At 42.3% G+C, this 25,526-nt stretch overlaps 2 protein-coding genes across 10 annotated transcripts in view; one reads left to right on the top strand and one right to left on the bottom strand.

Moving 5' to 3' along the window:
- UBP1 (upstream binding protein 1) overlaps positions 1 to 12,840 on the top strand; it is a 52,649-nt gene extending 39,809 nt beyond the window's left edge. For 3 of the 4 annotated variants that reach the window (XM_072793503.1, XM_072793502.1, XM_072793504.1), the window contains 7 exons: positions 150 to 204; positions 489 to 582; positions 3,380 to 3,470; positions 4,231 to 4,346; positions 6,210 to 6,352; positions 7,078 to 7,129; positions 9,790 to 12,840. In XM_072793503.1, coding sequence (XP_072649604.1) covers positions 150 to 204; positions 489 to 582; positions 3,380 to 3,470; positions 4,231 to 4,346; positions 6,210 to 6,352; positions 7,078 to 7,129; positions 9,790 to 9,827 — 589 coding nt within the window. In that variant the 3' untranslated portion in view covers positions 9,828 to 12,840. Of the gene's footprint in view, positions 1 to 149; positions 205 to 488; positions 583 to 3,379; positions 3,471 to 3,635; positions 3,963 to 4,230; positions 4,347 to 6,209; positions 6,353 to 7,077; positions 7,130 to 9,789 lie in introns of those variants that run through there. The other variant, XM_072793505.1, reaches the window with a different exon arrangement.
- A 15-nt stretch (positions 12,841 to 12,855) lies between these two features.
- Positions 12,856 to 25,526, bottom strand: part of FBXL2 (F-box and leucine rich repeat protein 2) — a 108,447-nt gene continuing 95,776 nt past the window's right edge. For all 6 annotated transcript variants that reach the window (XM_072793506.1, XM_072793507.1, XM_072793508.1 and 3 more), the window contains 2 exons: positions 14,476 to 14,688; positions 12,856 to 13,807 (listed from right to left, as the gene is read on the bottom strand). In XM_072793506.1, coding sequence (XP_072649607.1) covers positions 13,700 to 13,807; positions 14,476 to 14,688 — 321 coding nt within the window. In that variant the 3' untranslated portion in view covers positions 12,856 to 13,699. The remainder of the gene's footprint in view (positions 13,808 to 14,475; positions 14,689 to 25,526) is intronic.

Genomic DNA, 25,526 nt, shown 5'->3' with positions numbered 1-25,526 from the left:
TCACAAATTTATACTCTCTGTCCTCCGATACTATGTTAAATTTACCCAGTTTGATAGCTTTTAAATCTTGATTTAAATATGTGTGTATATGTATACATATAGATGTATATATGAAATAATTCTCTTTTCCTTCCCTCCATTCTCCCCAGCAATTCTTCTTCCCCAAATCATCAGGGAGATGGAGTTTCACAGGCCTGCAGTGAAGTAAGTATGTTCTCCCTGAAGCTGCCTGAAGCTCTGAGGGGCCTGCATTTGTAAGGCTCTTACAGAGATCCAAGGCATTGTTGGGTCCCTGAGTAGTCACACCTGTCTTCCTCTTGGGTGTTTTTTTTACTTTAAACTTGGAGGATTTCTGTGTTTTGTGTGAATATTGTTCTTCATAACATGCCAGCCACTTGGGATTTGGTTTTTTGGGGGGTTTTTTTGTTTTTGTTTTTGTAAGTTTGAATAGTTTCTTGTGTTTCTGTTCATTTTTTCTTTGTTAATAGCAACTTCAGCCTTCAGCCACGATCCAGGAAACACAACAATGGCTGCTCAAAAACAGATTCTCTTCATACACAAGACTGTTTTCCAATTTTTCAGGTATGTTTGTGTTCGTGTTTGTGTACATGTGTGTTTTGTACTTGTTTCTGAACTTTTATTAACCTTAATTTTTAAAAAAATTGAAGTAATTATGGATTCATAAGAGGTTGTCAAAACACTTAGCAGGAAGTCCTATGTACCTGTTCTCCAGTTTCACCTGGTGGTAACATCATGTGTCCCTCTTACACCAGGAAACTGATGTCAGTACGATCCACTGATTCACCAATTTAATGTACCTTCATTTTTGTACAGGTATATATAGTTCTATGCAATCTGTCTCATTTTATTCATTTTATTGTAAAGTAATTTTTTGCTTTACCGTATGTTGCAAAGATAGCACAGAGATGTTTTGTGTACCCTTCTCTCAGTTTCTCATATAATTGTAGTATCGTATCAAAACTGGGAAATAGACGTTGGTGCAAAGTGTGTATATAGTTCTGTGTCATTTTATCACATGTATGGATTTGTATCACCACCACCAAAGTTAAGATACAGAATTATGCCATCACCACAAGGATGCCATCACCACCTTTATACTACCCTGCTCCTCCCCCACCATACCTACTCCCTGGCAATCATTAATCTGTGTTCTGTCTCTTGGATTTTGTCATTTTGAGAATGTCAGATATATGGAATTACATAGTATGTGACCTTTTGAGGTTGGCTTTTTCCCCCTCAACATAATGCCCTTGAGTCCATCCGAGTGATAATGTTTATCAATAGTTCTGTTTTATTGCTGGTGGAGTATGTGCTATGAATCTACTCAGGTATAGTGTTTGTATACTTAAGGTTTTTCTTGCTGAGTTAGCTAAGGGAGTATGTGGAATTTTTAAAAAAGATTTTATTTACTTATATAAGAGAAAGAGTTGGGGAAGGAGCAGAGAGAAAGAATATCCAAGCAGACTCCTGCCAAGTGTGGAGCCTGACTCGGGGGCTTGATCTCACAACCCATGAGATCAAGTTGAAACCAGGCATCAGATGCTTAATTGACTGAGCCACCCTAGTGTCCCTGTTGATGGAATTTTAAAAGGGACCAAGCAAGGTGCTTGCAGTGGTGCTGTAAGAAACCTGTTGAGAGGGACAGAGATAGAAATACCATGTGGGACAGAAGCAGCATTTCCCAAGTATATTTGGCTGTAGGACCCTTTGCCTAACACAGCCTGGCTAAACACCCCCTGAGAATTGCCAGGCCACAGTAAACTGGTAGTGAGCTTGCCTGGCCCGCAGTGCTGTGGGGCCAGGGAAATGGAGTGTGAGCCTTTGAAGAGGACAGAACTATGTGCACACACCTGACCTAGGGGAAAGTTTGATTTCACAAAGGACACAGTTTCCTATTCTGTCAGCCATTTATTGTGACGTTGTGCAATGAGTAGTCATTCCCTGTGTAGCTCTTTGTCTCTTCAAAATTAAAGTACTGGATAAAAGTGTTGCTAGCTTGTAGCCACATTTATATATGATTGTATCTTTATCTGGAAAATTGAAAATCTAAAAATTTCAGTGTGTAGGCAAGATGCATGTTCAACCCTCACAGGAAAGACACGGGAAGAGCAGAGCTATGAAGAGCTCTGGCGGTGGGAGCTGAGGGAGGTCCTGTTAGATGAGTGTGTGTTTCTGTCTGGAAAATGTGGAGCTGGCCTCTTGCATTTCTCTCTTGCAGGAGCTCCCAGCAGTAGAATGGGGAGGGGGGACAGGGAGGCTGCCGCCCTGAACCTCTAGGCACTCACCTTCACAAAAGGCTGTGTGCAGGTCAAGGAGATGCACACACACATCTCTGGCCACAGCTCTGGGCCCTGGGGGAGGTAGCCAGTCTTCGCTTCCCCAGCTCTGAAAACCGACACCTTGAGTGTCTGCTTGATGGTGGTGGGCTTTCCTGGTCTTTTCTTTTACAAGCTAGGAAGTCAGTAGGTTCTCCCCTGCAAGCCTTCAATCAAAAATAGAAAGATAACTCCATTATCTTGTTACATACCTAAGTGGGTATTTATTACATGGAAGTCCTGTCTTAATCCCAGAGGGTACTTGAACTGTACCAGTAAACCACATCATGAGTGTTAATGAAGGGAAAGAGGAGATTATGGACACAATGAAGCATAAAAAGTAGGAAAGTGGGATGAACTTCATGTATCCAACCCCAGCCTTTGGTCAGTCTTGCTCTCTACCGTTCCCTCTCCTGCTTTTCTGTTGTATTTTAAAGCACATCCTAGTTACCAAGCGCTTACACTTAGCAGCGATTTGTGGGGGCAGTCTTAAGGTGATATGCAGTTCTGTGTCATGCTTTCCCTTTCATATTAAAACTGGCTGCTGTGACAGAGTTATGTTGCAGAACATTTACATGTTGAAGTGTAAAGAGGCCTGGTCCCAGCTCTGCTACCAACTTGGGCGAGTCCCCAAAACTCTAGACTTCCATATCCTCTTTTTGTAAAATAAAACATTATTATTGTGATCTCAAGGTTAAATGTCTGGGGTCAGATTTATGTTTACCCACACGACCACCAGCCAGCCAAGACCAGGTGAAGTCATGTATTGGGAACAGGCAGTCCAGTAGGCCCCGCTCGCCATTCTGATTGACCTTCCTCTGGGCTTCTGAGCTCCTCCTCAGTACATAACATGGGAGTGCCAGCATGGGGGTGGGGGGAGGCTCTGTGGGTGCTCTTGTGTTTGCGTGTATGAGCGTACATATGGGAGACCGTGATGGTTTTGAGGGACGGTTCACTGTGTGAAGACAGATGCTGTAAAGCAGCCAGTTCTGCTTGTTCTTTTTCCATCTCTTTGAGAAGAATCTCTTTCTACTGTTCTCCAGGTGCCGACTTATTAAAACTGACAAAGGAAGATTTAGTACAAATTTGTGGTGCAGCCGATGGGATTCGGCTCTATAATTCACTGAAGTCAAGGTAAAATACTGTGTTTTAAAAGGAACCATTTGCTCGAAATTAGGTTGTACCTTTGTGTGGGGAATTGGGGCAGAATGTGTAACCGTGCTAGGTTGGCGTGCGCCTGTGCACTTGGGGCATGGCGGCATTGTGCTCACAAGAAGACTGTTTTGTGTGCACCTTCAGGGCAGGCCCAGATATGATGCAGGCACTGATGAGGGCAGAGGTAGACTGTAAGACTAGGAATGCACATGGGCAGTACTGATTTCTTGAAGACGACTGGGTTTGTTGCCAAGAAAACAAACTCCTCATTTAGGTGAGCGATACAAATCTCTGGTTTTTCAAGGTCATGTGACTACTACTAAACAGTTGTTAAAAATGTAAACTTCTAATTGTGAATGAAAATGATGGAATTGTAAACTTTTCTGGCTTTTAAGATCCATTTATTATCATTGCTATTTCTAGACTTGTGGTGTGAGAATTCCATTAAAATTGAATCTTACTAACTTTAAATTGCTGACTTAATCTTGAAACTTAAATTTACCAGCATCTGACAGACCCTCTCAATGGTTTAGAGTCTGGATCATCAGATTAGACCACCTGTGATAGTTGGTGTGAGGTGTGTGTTTTTATATTTTTATTAGTCAATTATTTTGTGTAATGAAATAATACTGTAAAGTTCTTTTAAGGAAATAGAGCTTAGAGTCCTATAGTTGTCATCTGTACCTACCGTGGGGCTGTGTTCTCCCCTCGGCTCCCATGTGGTGTCTTCTGATTGCAGGTCGGTCAGGCCCCGCTTAACCATCTATGTCTGCCAGGAGCAGCCGAGCAGCTCACCACTGCAAGGGCAGCAGCCTGCAGGCAGTGGAGGTGACAGTGGCAGTGGGACACCCTACGGTGGGTACTGACTCAGAGGCAGCAGCAGGGAGGCCGGGAGCCAGGCTCGGAAGGGCTGTCACCGCATGGGGACTGCTGAGTGGCTCGGGTGGGAGTATGGCCAGTGTTGAGGGTGGCCTGAGGGTCCATGGGGCTGGGCCAAGACGTCGGGGGAGAGGGATCTACTGCCTTTCTCGCTTCCCCCACCACACTGAATCTCCTTTGTCCGTGGCCCTTCGTGCCAGATATAGCTAACAAGGTGGAAGACTAGCCTGAATGCTTTTTGGGACTTTTGCTGGCTTTAATTCCCCACTTACATCTCAAAATTACTGAAATGATGAATATAAGATTGCTGTGTGCCAGGAAAGCAGGAGGGTTTTTGTTTTGTTTTGTTTTGTTTTGTTTTCCATTTTACAGACTGGGGGCACAAACTTAAAATACCACATGTGCAGAGATTGGTGCGTATAACCGCACTGAGTGTGCAGCCTTGTCTTGACAGGCAGCTGGCCAGCCCTGGGAGCAGTGTGCGGAGGGCACCACATCCCGGGGGCACCACACGCACACTCCATGCCTATCCGTCTGTAGGTTGGGAGGGCTGCTCGGCCTATGGACTCTCCTTATTCTGTAATAGAGTGCTGGGTTAGGGCAGAGACAGGCCCTGGTCCTTCTGTCCTCTAAATATGGCCCTGAAAAAGGAAAACAATCACTCCTTCTTCCCATATTCGGAAACAAAATAAGGGCAACACACTCAGAACTTTCCAGAGAGATGTGTTAAGGAATTAACAGAAACAGTCATTTACCCTAATTTTGGGGAAAGCTCTGTTCAGAATCACTTTGTGTTTGATAAATCCCAGGGAAAGCATCACTCTTGTGAGCTTTTCCATGTGGTGTCATTTTGACTTTATTTTTTATTTTTTTTAATTTTTTTTCATTTTGACTTTAAAAGCTGTGAATCTTAAGACCGAGGATACAGAGGCTTAGTCTGAAATGATAAAATCCTAAAGGAGCTCTCCGTGTGTCATCAAAATGTCATATATCATATCTATGCGATCAGGGTCAGGCCTGATGGGCCTCAGAAGGTGTTTGAGGAGGAGTGTAGGAAATGTTGACCAACAGCCCTAGATCAAGGGTTTCCACAAACTTCCGTAAAAAGGCCAAGTAGGAAATGCCTTGACTTTATGGCCCCGTAGGGGCTCTTTCCCACCAGCTCTGCCTTTGTGCTGCCAGAAGCACCAAGACTATATAGTGATGGGTGTGGCCATGTTCTGATAAGATTCTGCTCCAAAGGAATGAGTGAGGGATCCCTGGGTGGCTCAGTGGTTTAGCTCCTGCCTCTGGCCCAGGGCATGATCCTGGAGTCCTGGGATCGAGTCCCACAACGGGCTCCCTGCATGGAACCTGCTTCTCCCTCTGCCTGTGTCCCTCTCTCTCTCCCTCGCTCCCTCTCTCTCTCTCTCTCATGAATAAATGAATAAAATTAAAAAAAAAAAAAAAAGGAACGAGTGAGGCTAGGGTTTGGCTCACACAAGCTGTAGTTTGGGGACTCCACACTAGAGCAGCTCTGTGGCTCACCGTAATTGTAGTTCCTCATTCTAAGCTTCTCATGATGTGTACTCAGCAGAGGTTTCCATCACTCTAAGCACTCAAGAGACCACTCTTGTTTGGGGAAGCCAGGTTCTAGCACTGATGATCTGTCGCTGGCTGGCTCGAGTCTGTCACTGAGCAGGACCTATAAAGAGCTGTGCTCACTGTGGATGCAACAGATGACACCTGCTATTAAGTTAAATGTTCCAGAAACACCGGCCCCTAGGTGCACTGTGCTGCAACTTGTGGAACACAGATCAAAGACTACTGCTAAAATTCTATTCTCATGTTTTATTTCAGTTTATCATGCAATCTACTTGGAAGAAATGGTTGCTTCAGAAGTTGCTCGAAAACTTGCAATGGTGTTTAATATTCCTTTCCACCAGATTAACCAGGTCTACAGACAGGGGCCCACTGGTATTCACATTCTCGTTAGCGATCAGGTAACGTAAACTGGCGTGCCATCTCTTGTCCCTACCACACTGGCATTTACTTTCTCTCTGTTGTTAAAGGACTGTGCGAAAATTCTGTGATCTCTTGTGCTCTTGAGAATCAGTTTTAAAGAGCTGGGATCAAACTTAATAATCTGTAACCAAGAGTTTTGGATATCTTAGTGATACAAGGACTATAAACCCAGCTCTGTGGCTCAGCCCCTCTGCTCTCCACCCTCCCTTAGAACTCACCCAGGAACTTTGGGCTTAGCAGGGCTTTGGCCCATTTTATGGAGGGAGGTGTTTGGGTGTATTTTCCTTTTGTGCACTGTTCGATGACTGATTTAGGAAAGTGTTAAGGTTATTGTTCCCCCAGTGCTCAGCGACAAGCAAGTAACAGTAGAGGAGCGCTCACGTCAAGGCTTTGTGTTGAGTCGTTATTCACAGAGCCTGGAGGGGACCTGGTAGGCTGGGGGCTGGGTGGGAAGGGTGTGCTGTTGCACTGCCTCAGACCAGGCACGGGCAAGCCTGGTCAGCACATGGCCCTGCCAGCACAGCAGGTGGAAATGTGTACTACCTCACGCTGCTTTTACCAGACTGTTTTGACCTTGGAGTTCTGTACTTGTGCAACAGTATGTAGATGATGACATTTTCCTGTGGTTGCTAATTCAACTGTTTTCTGATCAGCTCAGAAAAAAAGTTGGATCTTAATTGTGTTATTTGCTTTATCCTTCTAGATGGTTCAGAACTTTCAAGATGAGAGTTGTTTTTTATTCTTCACAGTAAAAGGTACTTTGCATGACTGCATGTGTCTTGAAATGCTGGAATCATGAAAGTGTGTGCCTGTAATCAACAGTCATCCTGTGTGTTTACTTTTGAAAATGCTGGCTTTATTGTTTTAAGAAGAGTTTGAAAAATGGATTGAGAATATTTCTAGTGGTTGTAATAGAAAAACTAACTAGCAAATAAGGAAGTGGAATCAGTCTTAGATTATTGAGGGGGAAACTCAATTCAGCCACCATTTCACTGGGCACCTTGTGTCAGACAGCTTTTGGTGCTAGAAAGGTCTGGAACAGAACTCCATGAAACTCCTCGTGGGGAAAGCAGAGCAGAATTGACCACCAGATGCATATAATTAAAAATCTTTTAAGTGCCATGAAGGAGTGGGAAAGTGGAGGTGCTTGTGTATAAGGGGGAGGTTGGGTAGAGGGATGTGGTGTGGATGGTAAGGCCTCAGAGGAGGTGTCAATAATGCTGAGACCCGGAGAATGAGGGGAGCCACCCACTTGGGGAACACTCCAAGGGTGCGAAGGAAAGAGCTGGGCTGCTGTGCAGAGCCAAGCGAAGTCTGTGTCACTGCCATGTGGTGGTGTGAAGGGCACACGGAGCAAGATGGAGTCACAGTGAGAGGTATGGTCTGGTGTGCAGGACCCAGGCACAATGGTAGTTTAGATTTTATTTGAAATGCCCTGGGTTGGGACGCCTGGGTGGCTCAGTGGTTGAGTGTCTGCCTTCGGCTCAGGTCATGATCCCAGGGTCCTGCCATGGAGCCCTACATCGGGCTCCCTGCAGGGAGCCTGCTTCTCCCTCGGCCTATGTCTCTGCCTTTCTGTCTCTCTCATGAATAAATAAATACAATCTTTAAAAAAAAAAAAGAAAAGAAAAGAAATACATTGGGAAGTCAGTGAAGTTGTTTAAACCAAGGAGTGATGTGATTAGGTTTTTCTTTCAGTCTTACAACTCTGTGAGAATGGGGGAAAGCTGGAGGCAGGAGAGGTCACCTGGGTATGACACATTTATGGGCAGGGCCCTGCTGGGCTCCACAGTTGGGAGGTGGTGGTGACTCTTGTAAGAGCAGCTGGGCAGATGGTATTTGCAGAAGAGAGGCAGGAATGGTTGTGGGGGAGCAGTCAACAGTTCCATTTTAGGTGTGCTTGGAAAGGTCAAGTTGGCAGGGAATTGTCCCCATCTGCAGCTGGTGGGAAAGGCCTGGACTTAAGGTGCAGTAGCTCCAAGCTGTGGAAATCATTTAGGGAAAGAATATGGAAGGAGGTTCCAGCTGGAGGGTTAATGGAGGGATTTTTTTTTTTAAAGGGCTTATTTTTTTAGCCACTTATTTATTAGAATGAGAAAGTGGGTGAGAGCACAAGCAAGGGAGAAGGGTAGAGGAAGAGAGGGAAGCAGACTCCTCGATGAGCTGGGACCCTGATGTAGGACTTGATCCCAGTACACTGGGATCATGACCTGAGCTAAAGGCAGACGCTTCACTAAGCCACCAATGGAAGGATTTTTAATTTTTTTTTTTTTTAAATTTTTATTTATTTATGATAGTCACAGAGAGAGAGAGAGGCGCAGAGACACAGGCAGAGGGAGAAGCAGGCTCCATGCACCGGGAGCCCGATGTGGGATTCGATCCCGGGTCTCCAGGATCACGCCCTGGGCCAAAGGCAGGCGCCAAACCTCTGCGCCACCCAGGGATCCCATGGAAGGATTTTTAAATGCAAAATTATTATATGAGAAGAGACTTTAAAAGTCTGGTGGGTTAAGATCTGAATCTAATCTTACACGAAAGCTGTACTTTGAAGAGCAAGTCCTGTGTCCCCTTTTCCTAGATGTCATTCTTGAAGGGAGCAGTGTAAAATAGCACCCATGTTACGGCTTTGCTTGTGCCGGGTGCCTCGAGGTTGCCATCTCATTATCTGCAGGGTTGCTTTTCCGAGCTGTTCACTTCATCTTTCACTGCCACAGCATCTTTGGCGTAGTGCTCCTCAGTGTTTTGTTGTCACAGCAGTACAGCTTTTACTCTGCAAAACTCAAATGATGTAAACAAGGAAATTCATCCTGTAATTGTATGGTTGTGTTGCTGATGTCAGACATCACAGGACATCCCCTACAATCTCAGTACACTGTTTTTCAGGCTCCTGTCCTCGTGAAAAAATTTCTTTTGTTTCTTGATGAATGCCTGTACTGTTCCTAGCCATTCCGATTAACACTGGGCCATCAGACAAAAGTAGTGATATTTTCAAAATGTTTCAGATCTGCCTCTGAGGAGCTACAAAATTATTTCCAGAAAAGGTGGACGGAAGCACTCAGTTTGTGTTGTGTGGAGGTGGCTGTCCCGTGGGCTGCACGGCGTCCTCACTGCTCTGTCCCCAGCTCCCCGCCCCCTGCTCACATCATTTTGGCCACTTGTCTTGAGTCCCGTACCCCCCAGAGGTGACAGGGAGCATGGGTGCAGGGTGCTGATGGGCATATGGGCCTGACATCAGAAAGTAAAATATCTCAACAGGGACTGTGTTGTACATGCTTTTTTTCTCTAGAATTATTTAAAGGGAACTTGAGTTGGGAAGGGAAACTGTAGCTTTCTGGCAGTTTTCAGTTTAATAGCCTTGATTGTCTTAAGCCTGACTGAAAGAATTGTGTGTAACATCTCTTTCCTTTTCCTGCAGCTGAGAATGGCGATGGTATCCACATAGTTTTGAAGTGATGTCTTACTTAGTCTGAACTATATTCAGTACCAAATAAAGTCACGCTTAAAAGTGTGTGAAGACTGAATCCAAGAAGTCTTGGGATTGGATTTTACCGTATGAAATGTTTCATATTGAAAACACAAGATGACCTTTCTAATGAGCTGTATGAGAGGCGAATCTCCTCACTGTCACTGCCACAGCCAAGCATCCTCGTGAGAGTGAGCACGTTGGGACAACATGCGTGCAGCTCTGGGGGCCACATGCAGGCAGCGCTGCCTGCTTCCCTGGCAGAGGCCAGTAGATACAGTTCCTAGAAGCAGCCTTTGCTGTCTTTTTACACTGTATGCGGTTTGGAAATGAATGTAAAAACGTACTGTGGGCATTTACCTTCTGTGCCAGTTTGGCTCTTATTGCCTGAACCTTATGCTGACCCAGGGTGGGGGTGGGAACAGTGGTGTCGTGGACTCAGCACAGAATCTGTCTGCAGATGTGATGTGCCCATACCATGATCAGTGGTCAGGTAAGAGGCCTGGCACCTTCTCGGAACAAATCATGTCTAAGGGTGTGTGTGACGGGCTCGTGCCAGAGCGGGGAAGATCCAAGCCAGGAAGGCGGGCTTGAAGCAAACTGCATTATCAAGAGTACCTTGGTGAGAGGATCAGTGTAAATCCTAATAGGTACAAAGACTTTTGTGTTTTTGCTTTGTCAAGATTTATTGAAAAACCTTTTGCTTCTGCTTCCATTTTTAGCATTTTGTTTCTGGTTTTCATTTTTGAAGCCCCATTGCTTTTTAAACTCATGTGGTATTCCTCCCTTTCTCTGTCCTCCCCACCCTGCACTGTCCTGTTCTGAAATGTTTTTTAAAGCCCTTCCCCAGACAGTGGAAACCGGTGACCTAGGTAGGGGGGAAAGTATGGTAGTTTCTGACTTGCTGTGAAAGGGGTCTTTGAGTTACCAACAAGTAGAAATTATTCATGGCAAACGAGATGTCATAAATGAAACACTAAATTGTACCGTAAAATTTCACCACACTTCTGAAATACTGAGCTTTAGTACAATCATGGGTAAACATTTTGGTGATTAAGAGGCTTTTTAATATACAACATAATAGCTTCTTTTCCATAAAAAGGTGCCTCTTCCACAAAACCAAATGCTTGTCTGCCAGTGCACTTCTCAAAGGGAGTCCACGGCTTTTGCTGTTTTCCTCTGTCGCTTCTCCCGGCCCCAAGCCTTCCCCACACGCCCCAGCAAGCATCTCTGAGGCCTGTGGTATAGGAGACCGGTTTTTTAAACTTCAGTTCCACTCTGACTGTAGCATCTCTGACCATTGACCAGCTGTCTTGGTTCTGAATGTGTTCCTTGATTCTTATCTTTGCTCAGGCAGGAATAGGAATGAGTAATTTGGGCTTTGAAATCTCTCCCAGAAGACAAACTACTTCGATGGGAAAAAGCTTTGACATTTTGTGTTTTATTTGTAGAGGGGGTTATTGGATACAGAGGAGCCTGGTCTCATACATTTTCATCTTCAGTCTGAAAAGATCTGTAATTCTGTAGACCCTGAAGCGGGGGAACTTTTCTTTCTGCCATCTCCCTTTGCTTTCATATGAACACCTCTTCTGTACCAATCATTTGGAAAAGAAGTGAGCATATCTCTTGTTTTAGAGTTTTGCTTGTCTGTTTAGCATTCCTTTTTGAGTCTCAACATATATGGAACAATAAATGTCATTTAATGCTGTGTGCTATTTTGAATTCCTCATCAGGTTTTAGAAGTGGGGTCAAGAACACTTAAAAGCTCATTGAACTTGAAATTATACCAAGCAGCATTGAACATTAGTCTGTCCCAGCAAAGCAGGTTAAATTATGGCACCAGCAAATTTGCTATTTTTTTTAATAGTAGGATGTATACATTTCAGTATAATAAATGTTTTCCGATTGTTTTGCAAACTCGTGTCTCATTTAAAATCCCAGTTCCTGATGGTGTCACCTCAAGCCCTAGAATTGAGGGGGTTCCATGCGTGTGTGCTGAGCACACCCAAGTCTACATGTTTTAAGAGGTGAGGCCTATGTGTTGCATTCTTTTTGGTTTGTTTTCTCAAAGCTGATGCAGCTGAGGACAGATTATTCCATGAACTATTCCATGCCTACAGAGGAAGCCGCCTTGCTTTTCTCATTTGAGAAACCTCATCTGTGCTGTTCCCTTCTTCTAATGAAGTCAAAGGTCATTGAGGAGGGAGTCCAGTAACTCTGATATGGTTGTGTCCTGGCTCAAAAGAGATGGTATAGAAAGCCCTGGTCATAGAAATTTTTAAGAGAGACTATAATTTACTGAAGCAAGTGTGTGTTTTATGCTTTTTATTTAAATAGCTTCCTACATCAGTCACGCCCCCACGCAGAGTGGTGTCAACGTATATCAAAATTGTCGCTGTGGTATAAAAGCACACATGCTAGACCGGGCAATACTGGAGGACATCGTCCGGCCCTGACTCCATCAGGGCCTGGATGCTCATTCTGATAGTCTTGTTAAATTAACAGGGGTCGTGTGTGCACCTGCCTTCTCTTCCATTGTAACCTGAATGCTCCTAAACGGCCCGTGTAAAGGAAGCCCTGCAGTTGTGGGAAAATAACCGTCTCGGCTTGTTCCACTCCAGCTCCCCGTGAGCTCTGTGCTGGTTGTTAGGAAGGGTCAGCTGCCATGAACACTGAAGTTCACAATGTGAGAGTGGTGATGGGTTCCTAATCTTAATAAATACTACACATGTGAACAGCACAGAATGGAAACCAGAGCTTATCCGATTTTAGATAATACTAAGAAGGTCTGAATTTGGAAAATGGTTTTGCTCAGATTTGTCTGCCATTAAGATTATAGCAATAAAACCCTCTGACTTAAGCATTGCAATGGTTTATTCATTTTTATGAGTCTAAAAGGTGCCAACACTTTACTGATCTGAGTTTTAAGTGTGTACAATTTTTGAATAGTTCTGGTGTAACTTGATTTCTAAGATTTTAAAATAAACTTGGAAAAAAATCACACCCATTCTACATGCATCCATTCATTATTTTTAATTGATTATATATATTATAGATAACTTAAGCCTTAATTCTATTTCCTTAAGGTCCCCCAAATTTTGTGAGAGATGACATGATTAGCTTTTCTCCTACAACAAAAATGCACTCTGCTGTAGCGCACGCCACAGCTTATTTCCAGTCAGGCAACACAGCCTCTGAGTTGTGTTTGTTTAGTTTCTGGTCCCCAAAAGTGTAGATGACAAGCTGACAGAAACAGAAAGGTGAAGACCCTGCTCCACCCAATTCTGAGTCCTCATTTCTTTGGTGTCTCATGGAAATCTACTAACTTGCCTCCCACCTAAGTCTACATATAAAACTCTCAGGCATCACGAATTTGCAGTACAGGTCACTTTGAGAAAGTTTTGCTGTTTCATCAAGTGGAAAAAGTCCTGCTAATCAAAATGAAATCAATGTGAATTAAAGTAGGCCACTGGCTTAAGTATCAGGTAGAAAAAATCAACAGCTTATTTTTTCTGCTTGATTTGTGCTAACACTGATGGTCTATTGAGGAATGCTGACAAAGCCAACAGCAGAACTTCTGTACCTAAGAAGGCACCCACCTCTTAGATTCAGGTCTCTTGCATGTTCCAGGCGGCACTGAGACCACTCTTGCCATGTGCTGACAGACACAAGGCTTTGATTTGATTGCATCGTGGTAGACTAAAGGTGAAAACTATCACCAGTTACTGAAGTCTTTTACCTGTAAATGTCTTTCCCAGTGGAGAACCAAGAGATTTGGGTGAAGGTGGAGCAGGTGGGGAAGACTTGGGTCTTCTCTGGAGGAAGAAACACCTCATTGTGCCTTGGGCTCAGGCAGCTGTCGTCAGAGGATGACACAGCACCTACAAAGTCGCTGGCCACTTCCTCCCACTGCGGTCGGAGGAGTGACAGGAGCAAAATAGGCGTGGACTTTGACGTGAGGGAGCTGAGCCTGGAAGCAGAAGACAGATGAGGAGTGCCGAGTAGTCATCAAGAGGCTACGCTGAGGATTAGAGGGACAATCCCAGACAGGCCTACAGTTCTCCATGTAGAATCCACTCTACTTGATGCTCAGGCAGAGTTCATATAGCATTTCTAGTGTAGGCCAGAGCTGCCCCTGTTGACATACATATCCCCTAAAGCAACACCTTCTGAAGAGAGGTGAACAGAGTATCTGCCCAGGGGCAGTCACTAGTCCTGCGCCCTGAGCGGAATCCTCACAGCCACAGCCCCTGGGCCAGCTCTGGGACATGAATGCAAAGCTGCCTCAACCTAAAGCACACTCAAGGAGACTAGGGGAACTGCCTGGGGGGAGAAAACCCTCTGCTTAAGGCCTCTTCTCTGGAAGTTAACCAGGACTGTGGTCTCCTTCCCACTGGTGATGACTATGTCCCGGATTTCCTTACAAGAGTTCTGATCCCCAGACTGTGGCACCTCTGCCCCACACCCATTCTGGAAGTTGAATCTGCCAGGAGGGAGACCTAATAAGGAAATCTGGAATAAGACACTTGCATAGCGTCAGTTTGTATCACTATAGGCTTAAGAGAAAATGTGGAAGCTGGATTCTTGATGTATTCATGGCTTAAAAACTGCAGGAAGTGGAGCCCCGTGCCCGCTTACCCGCATGCGCTTGATGCCTGCGCGGGTAACCTGCTGGCAGTCGTACAGCTCCAGGCGCTCCAGGCCGCGGCAGTTCTCCAGGTGCTCCAGGGCCACGTCGGTGATGAGGAGACAGTTGTCCAGTTCCAGTACCCGCAGCCTCTCGTGACCGCAGGTGCTGTTGCTCAGGTGCAGGATCCCATCATCAGTGATGAGCTCACAGTGGGACAGACTCTGGAACAGGGAGACATGCGTGGATATCTGTGAGACCTGCTCTCTCCCAGGCTCCAGGCCTGTGAGAAGCGCACATGCTGGGCGGAGCAGAGTCCTACAGTAACTGCTGACCACAGGAGGATTAAACACCAAACCTTGGGGTGCTCTAGCCATGGGTTTGCTGCAGCTCTTGGTGACTGACTTCTCTCATTTTTACAATTACGTAAAAATGGAAATCATATTGCAGGTCACAATACAGTTGAAGAGGACAACATGAGAGGATCCTGAACCTTCCATAAACACCCTGATTCTACAGCTACATAAAGGACAGCCTACTCTAAAAAAAAAAACAAAAAAACAAAAACCCCAAAAACCTAAAAACTGGCTGACTCCACATTGAATGAGAGAAGGCCCATGTCATGGTAGGTAGGAGACGTTGGGACACAATCTTGCCATAAGTCCCACTCCCAATGCAGAGACCCACAGCTGGGAGGGAGGGAACTCAAAACCTGGAGTTTCTCCCTGAGTAGCAAAGGCCTTAAACCCCACATTGGGCATCCTGGCCCTTAAGATCTGTATTTGAGAGACCCTTAAAACATCTAGCTTTGAAAACCAATGGATGTAAACCATGACACCCACAAGACTAGGGATCCCAGAAACAGCTCTTAAAGGGCTCACACACTTGGACTCACCCATCTCAGGGCCCGCATGGAAGTGGCCCATTGAGGGGTGCCTGGACTTTGTGTGGAAGAGGCCCATTTACTTGTCTCAGAGCACTAGCCTGAGGGTCAGGTATCTGATTTGACACATTTAGGGGCATGCTGGGGTACTCTAGGTATGGGGGCTAGGGGGCATTCATCTTTACACTCCTATCTTGCTCCAACTGGAGGATGCTTTTTAAAAAATATATAGGGGACCCCTGGGTGGCGCAGCGGTTTGGCGCCGGCCTTTGGCCCAGGGCGCGATCCTGGAGACCCGGGATCGAATCCCACGTCAGGCTCCCGGTGCATGGAGCCTGCTTCTCCCTCTGCCTGTGTCTCTGCCTCTCTCTCTCTCTCTCTCTCTCATAAATAAAATTAAAAATATATATGTATAGGCTTTTGCAGCTGCTGCTAGAGGACACCTCTATATCTCCTGGCTCTGGGGGCCAGGAGATGGGACTTAAGCTGGTGGGCCTCACAGGACCATAACCAACAGAGAGAGTGGTTAAATGTCCAGTATTCCCAGGGCACAGCAAGAGACAACAGGCCCAGCAATTGACTCTGTAAAAGAGGCCTAATAGCTTATCATCATAGCTGCAGCCTGAGGGGCAGACTTCTAATTAAACACAGCAAAGGGCGGACTATCCTCACTGGAGACCTCGGAGGGCACCAGGATCTCTTGGAGGGGAGCTTTTATATGCTTCTGGTGCCCCAGTCTTTGGGGCCTGCCATTCAGGGATGCTCTTGGATCAACCTGGCTCTGAGGGGATCCTGGACTCACCTTGTCCCATAAATACCCTATTCTATAGCTATAATAGATGAAAAAAAGTGGAGATAGCATAAGGGATTTATGGGACAACATCAAGTGGACTAAGATTCATATAAAAGTTAGAGAATCTTGAAGTCAGCAAGACAAAAACAACTTCTGTACAAGGGAACCCCCATTAGACTATCAGCAGATTTTTCCACAGAAACCTCAGGACAGAAGGGAGTGACGTGATACATTCATAGTACTGAAGGAAAAACTACTTACAACCAAGAATACTCTAACTAGCAATATTATCATTCAGAACTGGATATAGGGTTTTCCAGACAAGTTAAAGCTAAAGATGTTAATCATTTTGCTAAACCAGCTTTACAAAAAATATTAAAGGGACTCTGTCAAGATGAAAAGACAGGGCACTAATTAATAAAACTTGTGCAAGCATAAATCTTACTGGTTAAGGTAAATATATCGTAAAAGTGTAATGGATTAATCATATCCAGTATGAAGACTGGAAGCCAAAAGTAGTAAAAAAAATAATAACAACAACAAAACCCCAAACTACAAACAAGGGATACACAAGATAAAAAGATGTAACATCAAAAACGGAGGAGGGAGGGAAGAGTAAAAATACAGAGCTTTAGAATGTATTCAAACTGGGATCCCTGGGTGGCGCAGCAGTTTAGCGCCTGCCTTTGGCCCAGGGCGATCCTGGAGACCCAGGATCGAGTCCCACGTCGGGCTCCCAGTGCATGGAGCCTGCTTCTCCCTCTGCCTATGTCTCTGCCTCTCTCTCTCTCTCTCACTTTGTGCCTATCATAAATAAATAAAATTAAAAAAAAAAAAGAATGTATTCAAACTTAAGCTATTATCATAAAATAGACTGTGACAAATATTTATATGTAAGCCTCATGGTAACCACAAAGTAAAAATCTATAGTAGATATATGAAAGATAAAAATAAAAGAATCTAAGTCTAAGACTAAAAGTCATTAAACTACAAAGGAAGAGAATAAAGGAACAGAAAGGAACTACAAAACAGCCGGAAAACAACGAACATAATGGCAGTAAGTACATAACTATCCATAATTACTTTAAATGTAAAATGGACTAAATTCTCCAATCAAAAGACATAGAGCTGGGGCTCCTGGGTGCTTCAGTCAATTAAGCATCTGCCTTTGGCTCAGGTCATGACCCCAGGGTCCTGGGATAGAACCCTACCTTGGGCTCCCTGTTCAGTGGGGAGCCTGTTTCTCCTCCCTGCTTGTGCTCTCTCTCACTATCTCTTGCTCTTCCTTTCTCAAATAAATAAAATCTTAAAAAAAAAAAAAAGTGCTCAGTGAATTAAAAAAAAGGACTCATTATATGTTACCTATAAGAGACTCACTTTAGGTGTAAGGATCACACAGATTGAAAGTGAAGGGATGGAAAAAGCCCATGCAAAGAAAAACCTAAAGAAAGTTGGAGGTAGCCATAGTCGTCACATCAGACAAAATATATTTTAAAACAGACTATAATAACAAAGGACGTTACATAATGATAAAGGGGTCAATCCAACAAGCGTATAAACATTGGTAAATATTTATAACCCAACATAGGAGCACCTAAATATATAAAGCATATATTAACAGACCTAAAGTAAGTAATTAGCAATACAATAATGGTAGAGGGCTTTAATACCCACTTACACTTACTTAATGATATAGATAGAACATCCAGACAAAATCAGTAAGGAAGCATAAGCTGTACATAGCATATTGGAACAGATGGACTCCACAGATATATACAGAAGATTCTATACAAAAGCAAAATACACATTCTTCTCAAGTGCACATGGAATGTTCTCCAAAACAAATCATATCTTAGAATACATAAGAAATCTTAATACATTTAAGAAGTGTAAAATCATATCAAACATTTTTTTCTGACCAAAATACTATGAAAGTAGAAATAATTACAAGAAGAAAAGTGGAAAATTCACAAATACATGGATATTTAACATGTTACTGAACTACCACTGAATGAGTCAAAGAAGAAATCAAAAGAGAAATTTAAATATCTTGAGACAAAAGAAAATGGAAATGTAATATACCAAAATTTATGGGATGCAGCAAAAGCAGTTCTAAGGCAATAGTTCATAACAACAAGGGCCTACTTCAAGGAATGAGAAAAGTCAAACCACCTAACTTCACACCTTAAGGAACTAAAGATAGATGACAAAGCCCAAAATTAGTAGAAGGAAGGAAATAAAGATCAGAGAGGACATGAATGAAAGAGACTAAAAAGACAATAGAAAAGATCAATGGACTTAAGATCTGTTTCTTTGAAAAGATAAGCAAAATTGACAAACCTTTAGTTAGAAGAAAAAAGAGAGGGCTCAAGTACATAAAATCAGAAATGAAAAAAGAGATGTTAACAACTGATACCACAGAAATACGATGGATCGTTAAGAGACTACTAAGAACAATGAAGGCCAATAAATTGGACAAGGTAGAAGAAACAGATAAGTTCCTAGAAACAAAGACCAAACAAAACTGAATCATGAAGAAACAGAAAATCTGAGCATACTGATTACTGGTAAGGAGATTGAATCTGTAATCAAAAACTTCCCAATGAAGAGAAGTCGAGGACCAGATGGCTTCATTTATGAATTCTACCAAATACTTAAAGAAGAATTAATGCCAACTGTCCTCAAACTCTTTAAAAAAACAGAAAGGAATATTTCCAAACTCATCTTGCACGGCAAGCATTATCCTGATACTAAGACTAGACCAAGACACTACAAGAAAAGAAAATTACAGACCAACATCTCTGATAAACGCAGGTGCAAAAACTCTCAACAAAATATTACCAAACTGAATTCAACAGTACATCAAAAGAATCCTACACCACAGTCAAGTGGAATTTTTATTTCAGGGATGCAAAGATGGTTCAGCATTTCAAATCAATCAATCAATCAATCATACAGCACAGAAGCAAAATGAAGGATAGAAATCACATGATCATCTAAATAGATGCACTAACAGAATCTGACAAAATTCAACAACCATTTATGATTAAAAAAAACCCCAACACATCAACAAAGTGGGTAAAGAAGGGACATACCTCAACATAATAAAGACTGTATAAGACAAGCTCAAGTTCACAGCTAACATTATACTCAATGGTGAAAAGCTGAAAATTCTCCTTTAAGGTCTGAAACAAGATAAGGATGCCCACTCTTGCCATATTTATTCAACATGGTATTAGAAATCCTAGCCAGAGGGATTAGGCAAAAAAAGAAATAAAGACATACAAATTAGAAAGAAGTAAAACTGTGACTATTTGCAGATGATGTGTTAGATATAGAAAACCCTAAATACTCCACCAAAAAACCATTAGAACTAATAAAAAAAAATTCAGTGAAGTCTCAGGATACAAAATTAACACACAGAAACCAGTTTCATTTTTTTTTAAAGATTTTATTTATTTATTCATAGAGTCAGAGAGAGAGAGACACACAGGCAGAGGGAGAAGCAGGCATGATACAGAGAGCCCGATGTGGGACTCGATCCAGGGTCCCCAGGATCACACCCTGGGCTGCAGGCGGCGCTAAACCGCTGCACCACCGGGGCTGCCCAGAAACCAGTTTCATTGTTATACACTAATAATGAGCTATCAGAAAGACAAAGTAAGAGGCACCTTGGCGGCTCAGTCAGTTAAGCATCCAACTGTTGATTTCAGCTCAGATCATGGTTTCAGGAACGAGCCCTATGTTGGGCTCCCTGCTCAGTGGGGAGTTTTCTTGAGATTCCCCCTCACTCCCTCCCTCTGCCCCTATCCCTACTCATATTTGCTCTCTCTCTAAAAAAATAAAGAGAGAGAGAGAGAGAAATTAAGAAAACAATCTCCTTTACAATTGCATCAAAAAGAAAAGTCTAGAAACAAATTTAACCAAGGAGGTATAAAAGACCTGTACTCTGAAAACTATAAGATATTGATGAAAGACATTTAATGACACAAATGGAAAGATACTTTGTGTTCACAGATCAGAAAAATTCAAATTGTAAAGAATGTCCATACTACTCAAAGCAATCTACAGATTCAAGCGATCTTTATCAAAATTCCAGTTGAAATATTTTCAAAAAAATATAGAACAATCCTAAAATTTGTATGGAACTATAAAAAAAGACCTTTATTAGCCAGAGCAATCTTGAGAAAGAACAAAGCTGAAATTCATTACACTCCCTGGTTTCAACCCATATTACAAATAATGGTATAGTAATAAAAATAGTACAGTATTGGCATTAAAAATAGACACACAGATCAATGGAACAGAAGAGCCCAAAAATAAGCCACACATAATTCATCAATTAATTTATGACAAAGGAGCCAAGAATATGCAGTGGTGAAAAGACACTCCAGTAGTGCTGGGAAAATGAGAGCCACATGCAAAAGAATGAAAGTGGACTCCTATCTTATAGGATATACAAAATTAACTTGAATTAAAGACTTAATGGAAGAACTAAGACCATAAAACTCCTAGAAGAAAACATAGGCAATAAGCTCATTGCCATTGGTTTTGGTAATAATTTTTTTGGAATGAATACCAAAAGCAAAGGCAACAAAGGTAAAAATAAATGGGACTACATCAAACTAAAAGCAAAGGAAACCACTCACCAAATGAAAAGGCAAGAATGGGAGAAAATATTTGCAAAACATATATCTGATAAGGGGCTAATATCTAAAATATATAAATAACATGTACAACTTAGTAGCAAAAAAAAAAAAAAAAGTCTGATTAAAAAGTGGCCAAAGGGCCCAAGTAGACATTTTTCCAAATAAGACATCCAGATGGCCAACAGACACATGGAAAGATGCTCAACATCATTAATCATCAGGGAAATGCAAATCAAAACCACAATGAGATAGATACCACCTCACACCTACCAGAATGGTTATTATCAAAAAGGAAAGAAATGACTGATGTCAAAGACATGGAGAAAAAGGAACCCCTGTGCACCACTGATGGGAATGTAAATTGGTGCAGCCACCATGGAAAACAATATGGAGGTTCCTCAAAAAATTAAAAACAGAACTACCATAATCCAGCACTTCCACTTCTGGGTATTTATCTGGAAAAAATGAAAACATTAATTTGAAAACGTATCTGAACTCCCATGTTCATTGCTGCATTATTCATAATAGCCAAGACAGGGAAACAATCTACGTGTCCACCAGTGAATAAATGGGTAGTGAAAACATGGATACACACACACACACACACAAATACACACACCCATACCCAGAGTGGAATATTATCCTGCCATAAAAAAATAATGAAATCTTGCCATTTGTGACAATATCAATGGACCTTGAGGGTATTATGCTAAGTGAAGTAAATCAGACACAGAAAGATACCATATGTTGTCACTTATATGTGGAATTAAAAAAAACAAGCAACCAAGTTCATACAGAGAATACATCCTGAAATCAATATTACACTGTATGTTAACTAACTAGAATTTATTTATTTTTATTTTACTTTTTTTAGATTTTATTCATTCATCTGACAGCACAAGCAGGGGAGTGGCAGGCAGAGAGAGAGAAGAAGGACGCCCCCTGCTGAGCAGGGAGCCATCCAGGTGCCCCAACTAACTGAATTTAAATAAAAACTTGAAACATAAAAAAAGGGGCACCTGGGTGGCTCAACTGGTCGAGCATCTGCCTTTGGCTCAGGTCATGATCCCAAGGTCCTGGGATGGAGTGAGTCCCACATGGGGCTTCCTGCTCAGTGGGGAGCCTGCTTCTCCTTCTCTGCTTCTGCTCTCTCCGCTATCTCAGTCTCTCTCCCTCATTCAAATAAATAAATAAAATATTTTTTAAAAAACATTAAAAAAAAGTGGTAGTTGTCAGAGGTGGGGTGGGAGTGGGTAGATGTAAAGGGTGAAGGGAGTTAAAATGGAAAAATTTCCAATCGTTAAATAATAAGTCACAGGGATATAATGAGAGAAAATCTTAAAAGTTCTCATCCTAAGGAAAAAAAATTGTCAACAGTATGACAGTGGTTAACTAAACTCATTCATGTTGATCATTTTGGCATATATACAAATATCAAATCATTTTGTACACCTGATACATGTATTTTTCTCAAGTATACCTCCATTGAAAAAAGAAAGAGAGGGCACCTGGGTGGCTCAGTGGGTTAAGCATCTGCCTTCAGCTTGGGTCTTGATCCCAGAGTCCCGGGATCGAGCCCAGTGTTGGGCTCCCCGCTCAGCAGGGAGTCTACCTCTCCCTCTCCTTCTGCCTCTCCTCCCAGCTTGTGCTCTGTCTCAAATAAATAAAACCTTTTAAAAAAATGAATTAAAAAAAAAAAACCAACTGGTGGTACCCAGGACTCTCTGAGTAGCAGTAATTCTGGAAAATTCAAACTTTAGTGCTCACAAAGCTTGGGAATGAAGGAGTCAATGTGTGGAAGTGCCCATCAAGACAGAGTTAAATGGGTCTTAACAGACACCTGGGCAGATCAAGCACTCAGACTGATGACTTTCCTGTGGAATCCTGGGTGGTCTGCCTAATAAGCAGGGTTCTCCATGCCCCAGAGGCAGGTGCTCTAAGAATTCAGTTCAGTAATGAGCAAAAGAATAATAGGTTGTGCTTACTGCCCTCAGTTAGGGACAGGTGGGCAGCAGGGTGCTGGAAGAAAAGTCAACTGTTGGATATTAGATTACAGTGTGGACTAAAACACTAATATTGTAGATTATTCGCTATTCTGGTGATCAAGGAATGGAATCAAAGCCCACTCCTGTCTTAGCATGGCAACCAGTAAGCTGCTGTGTCATTTTTATTAAATTATTATTAATTTGTTCATTTATCATTAAAGACACTTTTAACATTAAAAAAATATTGCAGGGGAAATTTCAGTTTACTCCATTCAGTGCAGTTTGATAGCCCACTTCTCCACTTGAGGGGAGGCCAGTGCAATGACTTCTGATGCCCATGTCATTTAGAAATTGTGCAAAGAGCCTTGACTCAGAGGCATAGTGAACACTTTTGATGGTTATAATTAAATAGACCTTGAACAATGTGATCTGACATTACTGGCTTCTCTTGGGTATAAACAGTAAAGATTGCAGAATGTAACAAATTCAGATTAATATTATATAGCCAAATGGCATTTTTAAAAAGATTTATTTATTTTAGAGTGAGAAAGTGCACACAAGTTGGGGGAGGGGCAGTGGAAGAAGAAGAGAATCCCAAGCAGACTCCACTATCAGTGCAGGGCCCGATACAGCACTCAATCCCCTGAGGGATCTCAGGACCCTGAGATCACCATCTGAGCTAAAACCAAGAGCTGGACATTCAAATGAGCCACCCAGGTGCCCCACAAATGGTATCTCCGTATTTTAAGTTCTTCATATCAGTCTTTTCAAGACCTGATGTTTTCTCCAAATGCATATAAAATATAATACTCACCCCACGATAAAAGTTCAGAGGCAAAAAGTTGTACATCAAAGTCTCATTATTCATTTGTTACTTCAAACATATGAGCTCTCACTCTGTGTCAGGCCCTATGTTGCAATGGTAAGTAAAAACACACTTCTCTGCACCGGTGGAGACGAGGGTCTAGAAATAGCATCACTATTAAACAGAAGCTAAAGTAAGTGCTCTGAGAACACATGGCAGTAGGAGGTGACCTGAGGAAAAGAACACTAAATTGATAATTGATAATTGATAATTCATCAGAAGTCATTGCACTGGCCTCCCCTCAAGTGGAGAAGTGGGCTATCAAACTGCACTGAATGGAGTAAACTGAAATTTCCCCTGCAATATTTTTTTTAATGTTAAAAGTGTCTTTAATGATAAATGAACAAATTAATAATAATTTAATAAAAATGACACAGCAGCTTACTGGTTGCCATGCTAAGACAGGAGTGGGCTTTGATTCCATTCCTTGATCACCAGAATAGCGAATAATCTACAATATTAGTGTTTTAGTCCACACTGTAATCTAATATCCAACAGTTGACTTTTCTTCCAGCACCCTGCTGCCCACCTGTCCCTAACTGAGGGCAGTAAGCACAACCTATCCTATCAATTGATAATTGAGGGACTAGGAGCCAAGAAGGAAGAAGTGTGTGAAGAGTGTGTTGTGTGTGACACTGCAGGCAGCAGAAGAATGGCAAGTACTGCACATGGGAAGAAAGAAGTATCTAGATGAATGGAATTGTAGAGCTGGGAGCCAGATCACAGCTGTGCAGGCCATGTAAAGAAGTTTTACTTTGATTCTAAGGTTTTTTGGAAAAGTTTTAAGGAGAATGTGATAATTTATTTTTCAAAGAGACCATCATGTATTTTTACATACCCACCAGAATGGCTAAAATGAAAAAGATGGAAAATCTGTCATTGGTGAGGATGTGGAGCAACTGGAACTCTCCTGCATTGCAGAAGGATTTGGATATTTCTGACTGGAATGCATATATGTGTTCACCATAAGACAGAATAATACTGGTTCTAATACCCTCAAACTGGAAACTACTTAAATGATCAATACTAGCAAGGATAATTAAACCATAGTGTGCCCATTCTACACAATGATGAGAATGAACATTGTTCACTTATATGCAAGAATATGGATATATTTCACAAATATAATAGTGAAGAATCCAGACACAGAAGAGTAGATATGATAATTCCATTCATATGGAATGGAATTCCATCATACAGTTTACATCATACAGTTAGATAATAAAGTACAAAACAAGGGCAAAACTAATCTAGGGTTGGGGTGGAAGTCACTCCCCTTGGTGGTAGGTGGTTGGGGGGGAGGTATTAGTGACCAGAAGGGAGCAACAGAAGGGCTGTCTGGAGTCCAGTAATGTTGATTCTTCATCATTCAACTTATGCAAATGCATTGATATATACACCTATACTGAGTGCTCTTTCTTGCATGTATGTTTTTAGTAAAAAATTAAAATTGAAAAGATTAACCACCCTGGAGTGCCTGGCTGGCTCAGTGAGAAGAGCATGTGACCCTTGGTCATGAATTTGAGCCCCACATTGGGTGTAGAAGTTACTTAAAAATAATTAATTTTTTAAAAAAGAAAAAAAGATAAGTCATCCCGACTGCCAGATTATTCAGGATGTAAATGAGGATATACAGTCGAGCAAATAGAAGACTACTGTAATCTTTAAGGCAAGGAAATGCCTGCCAGTTTGGACGTGATGAGTTCTGGTGGAGGAGACAAGTAAGTATCCACTTACTTGTGGTGTGAGGTATTTTTGCAAAGTGAAAAAAAAAGTCAAGAAAGACTGATACTGGATACAAGAAATAGGCAGCTGAGTACAAATTAGAGGGAAGGGAACATAGAATGAGAGAAATTCTGTCGGACCTTGATGCTTGAACACTTCCTC

Source organism: Canis lupus, chromosome 22 (assembly GCF_048164855.1).
Source record: "Canis lupus baileyi chromosome 22, mCanLup2.hap1, whole genome shotgun sequence".
Lineage (NCBI taxonomy): Eukaryota > Metazoa > Chordata > Mammalia > Carnivora > Canidae > Canis > Canis lupus.
This window is presented reverse-complemented; position numbering and strand designations above follow the sequence as displayed.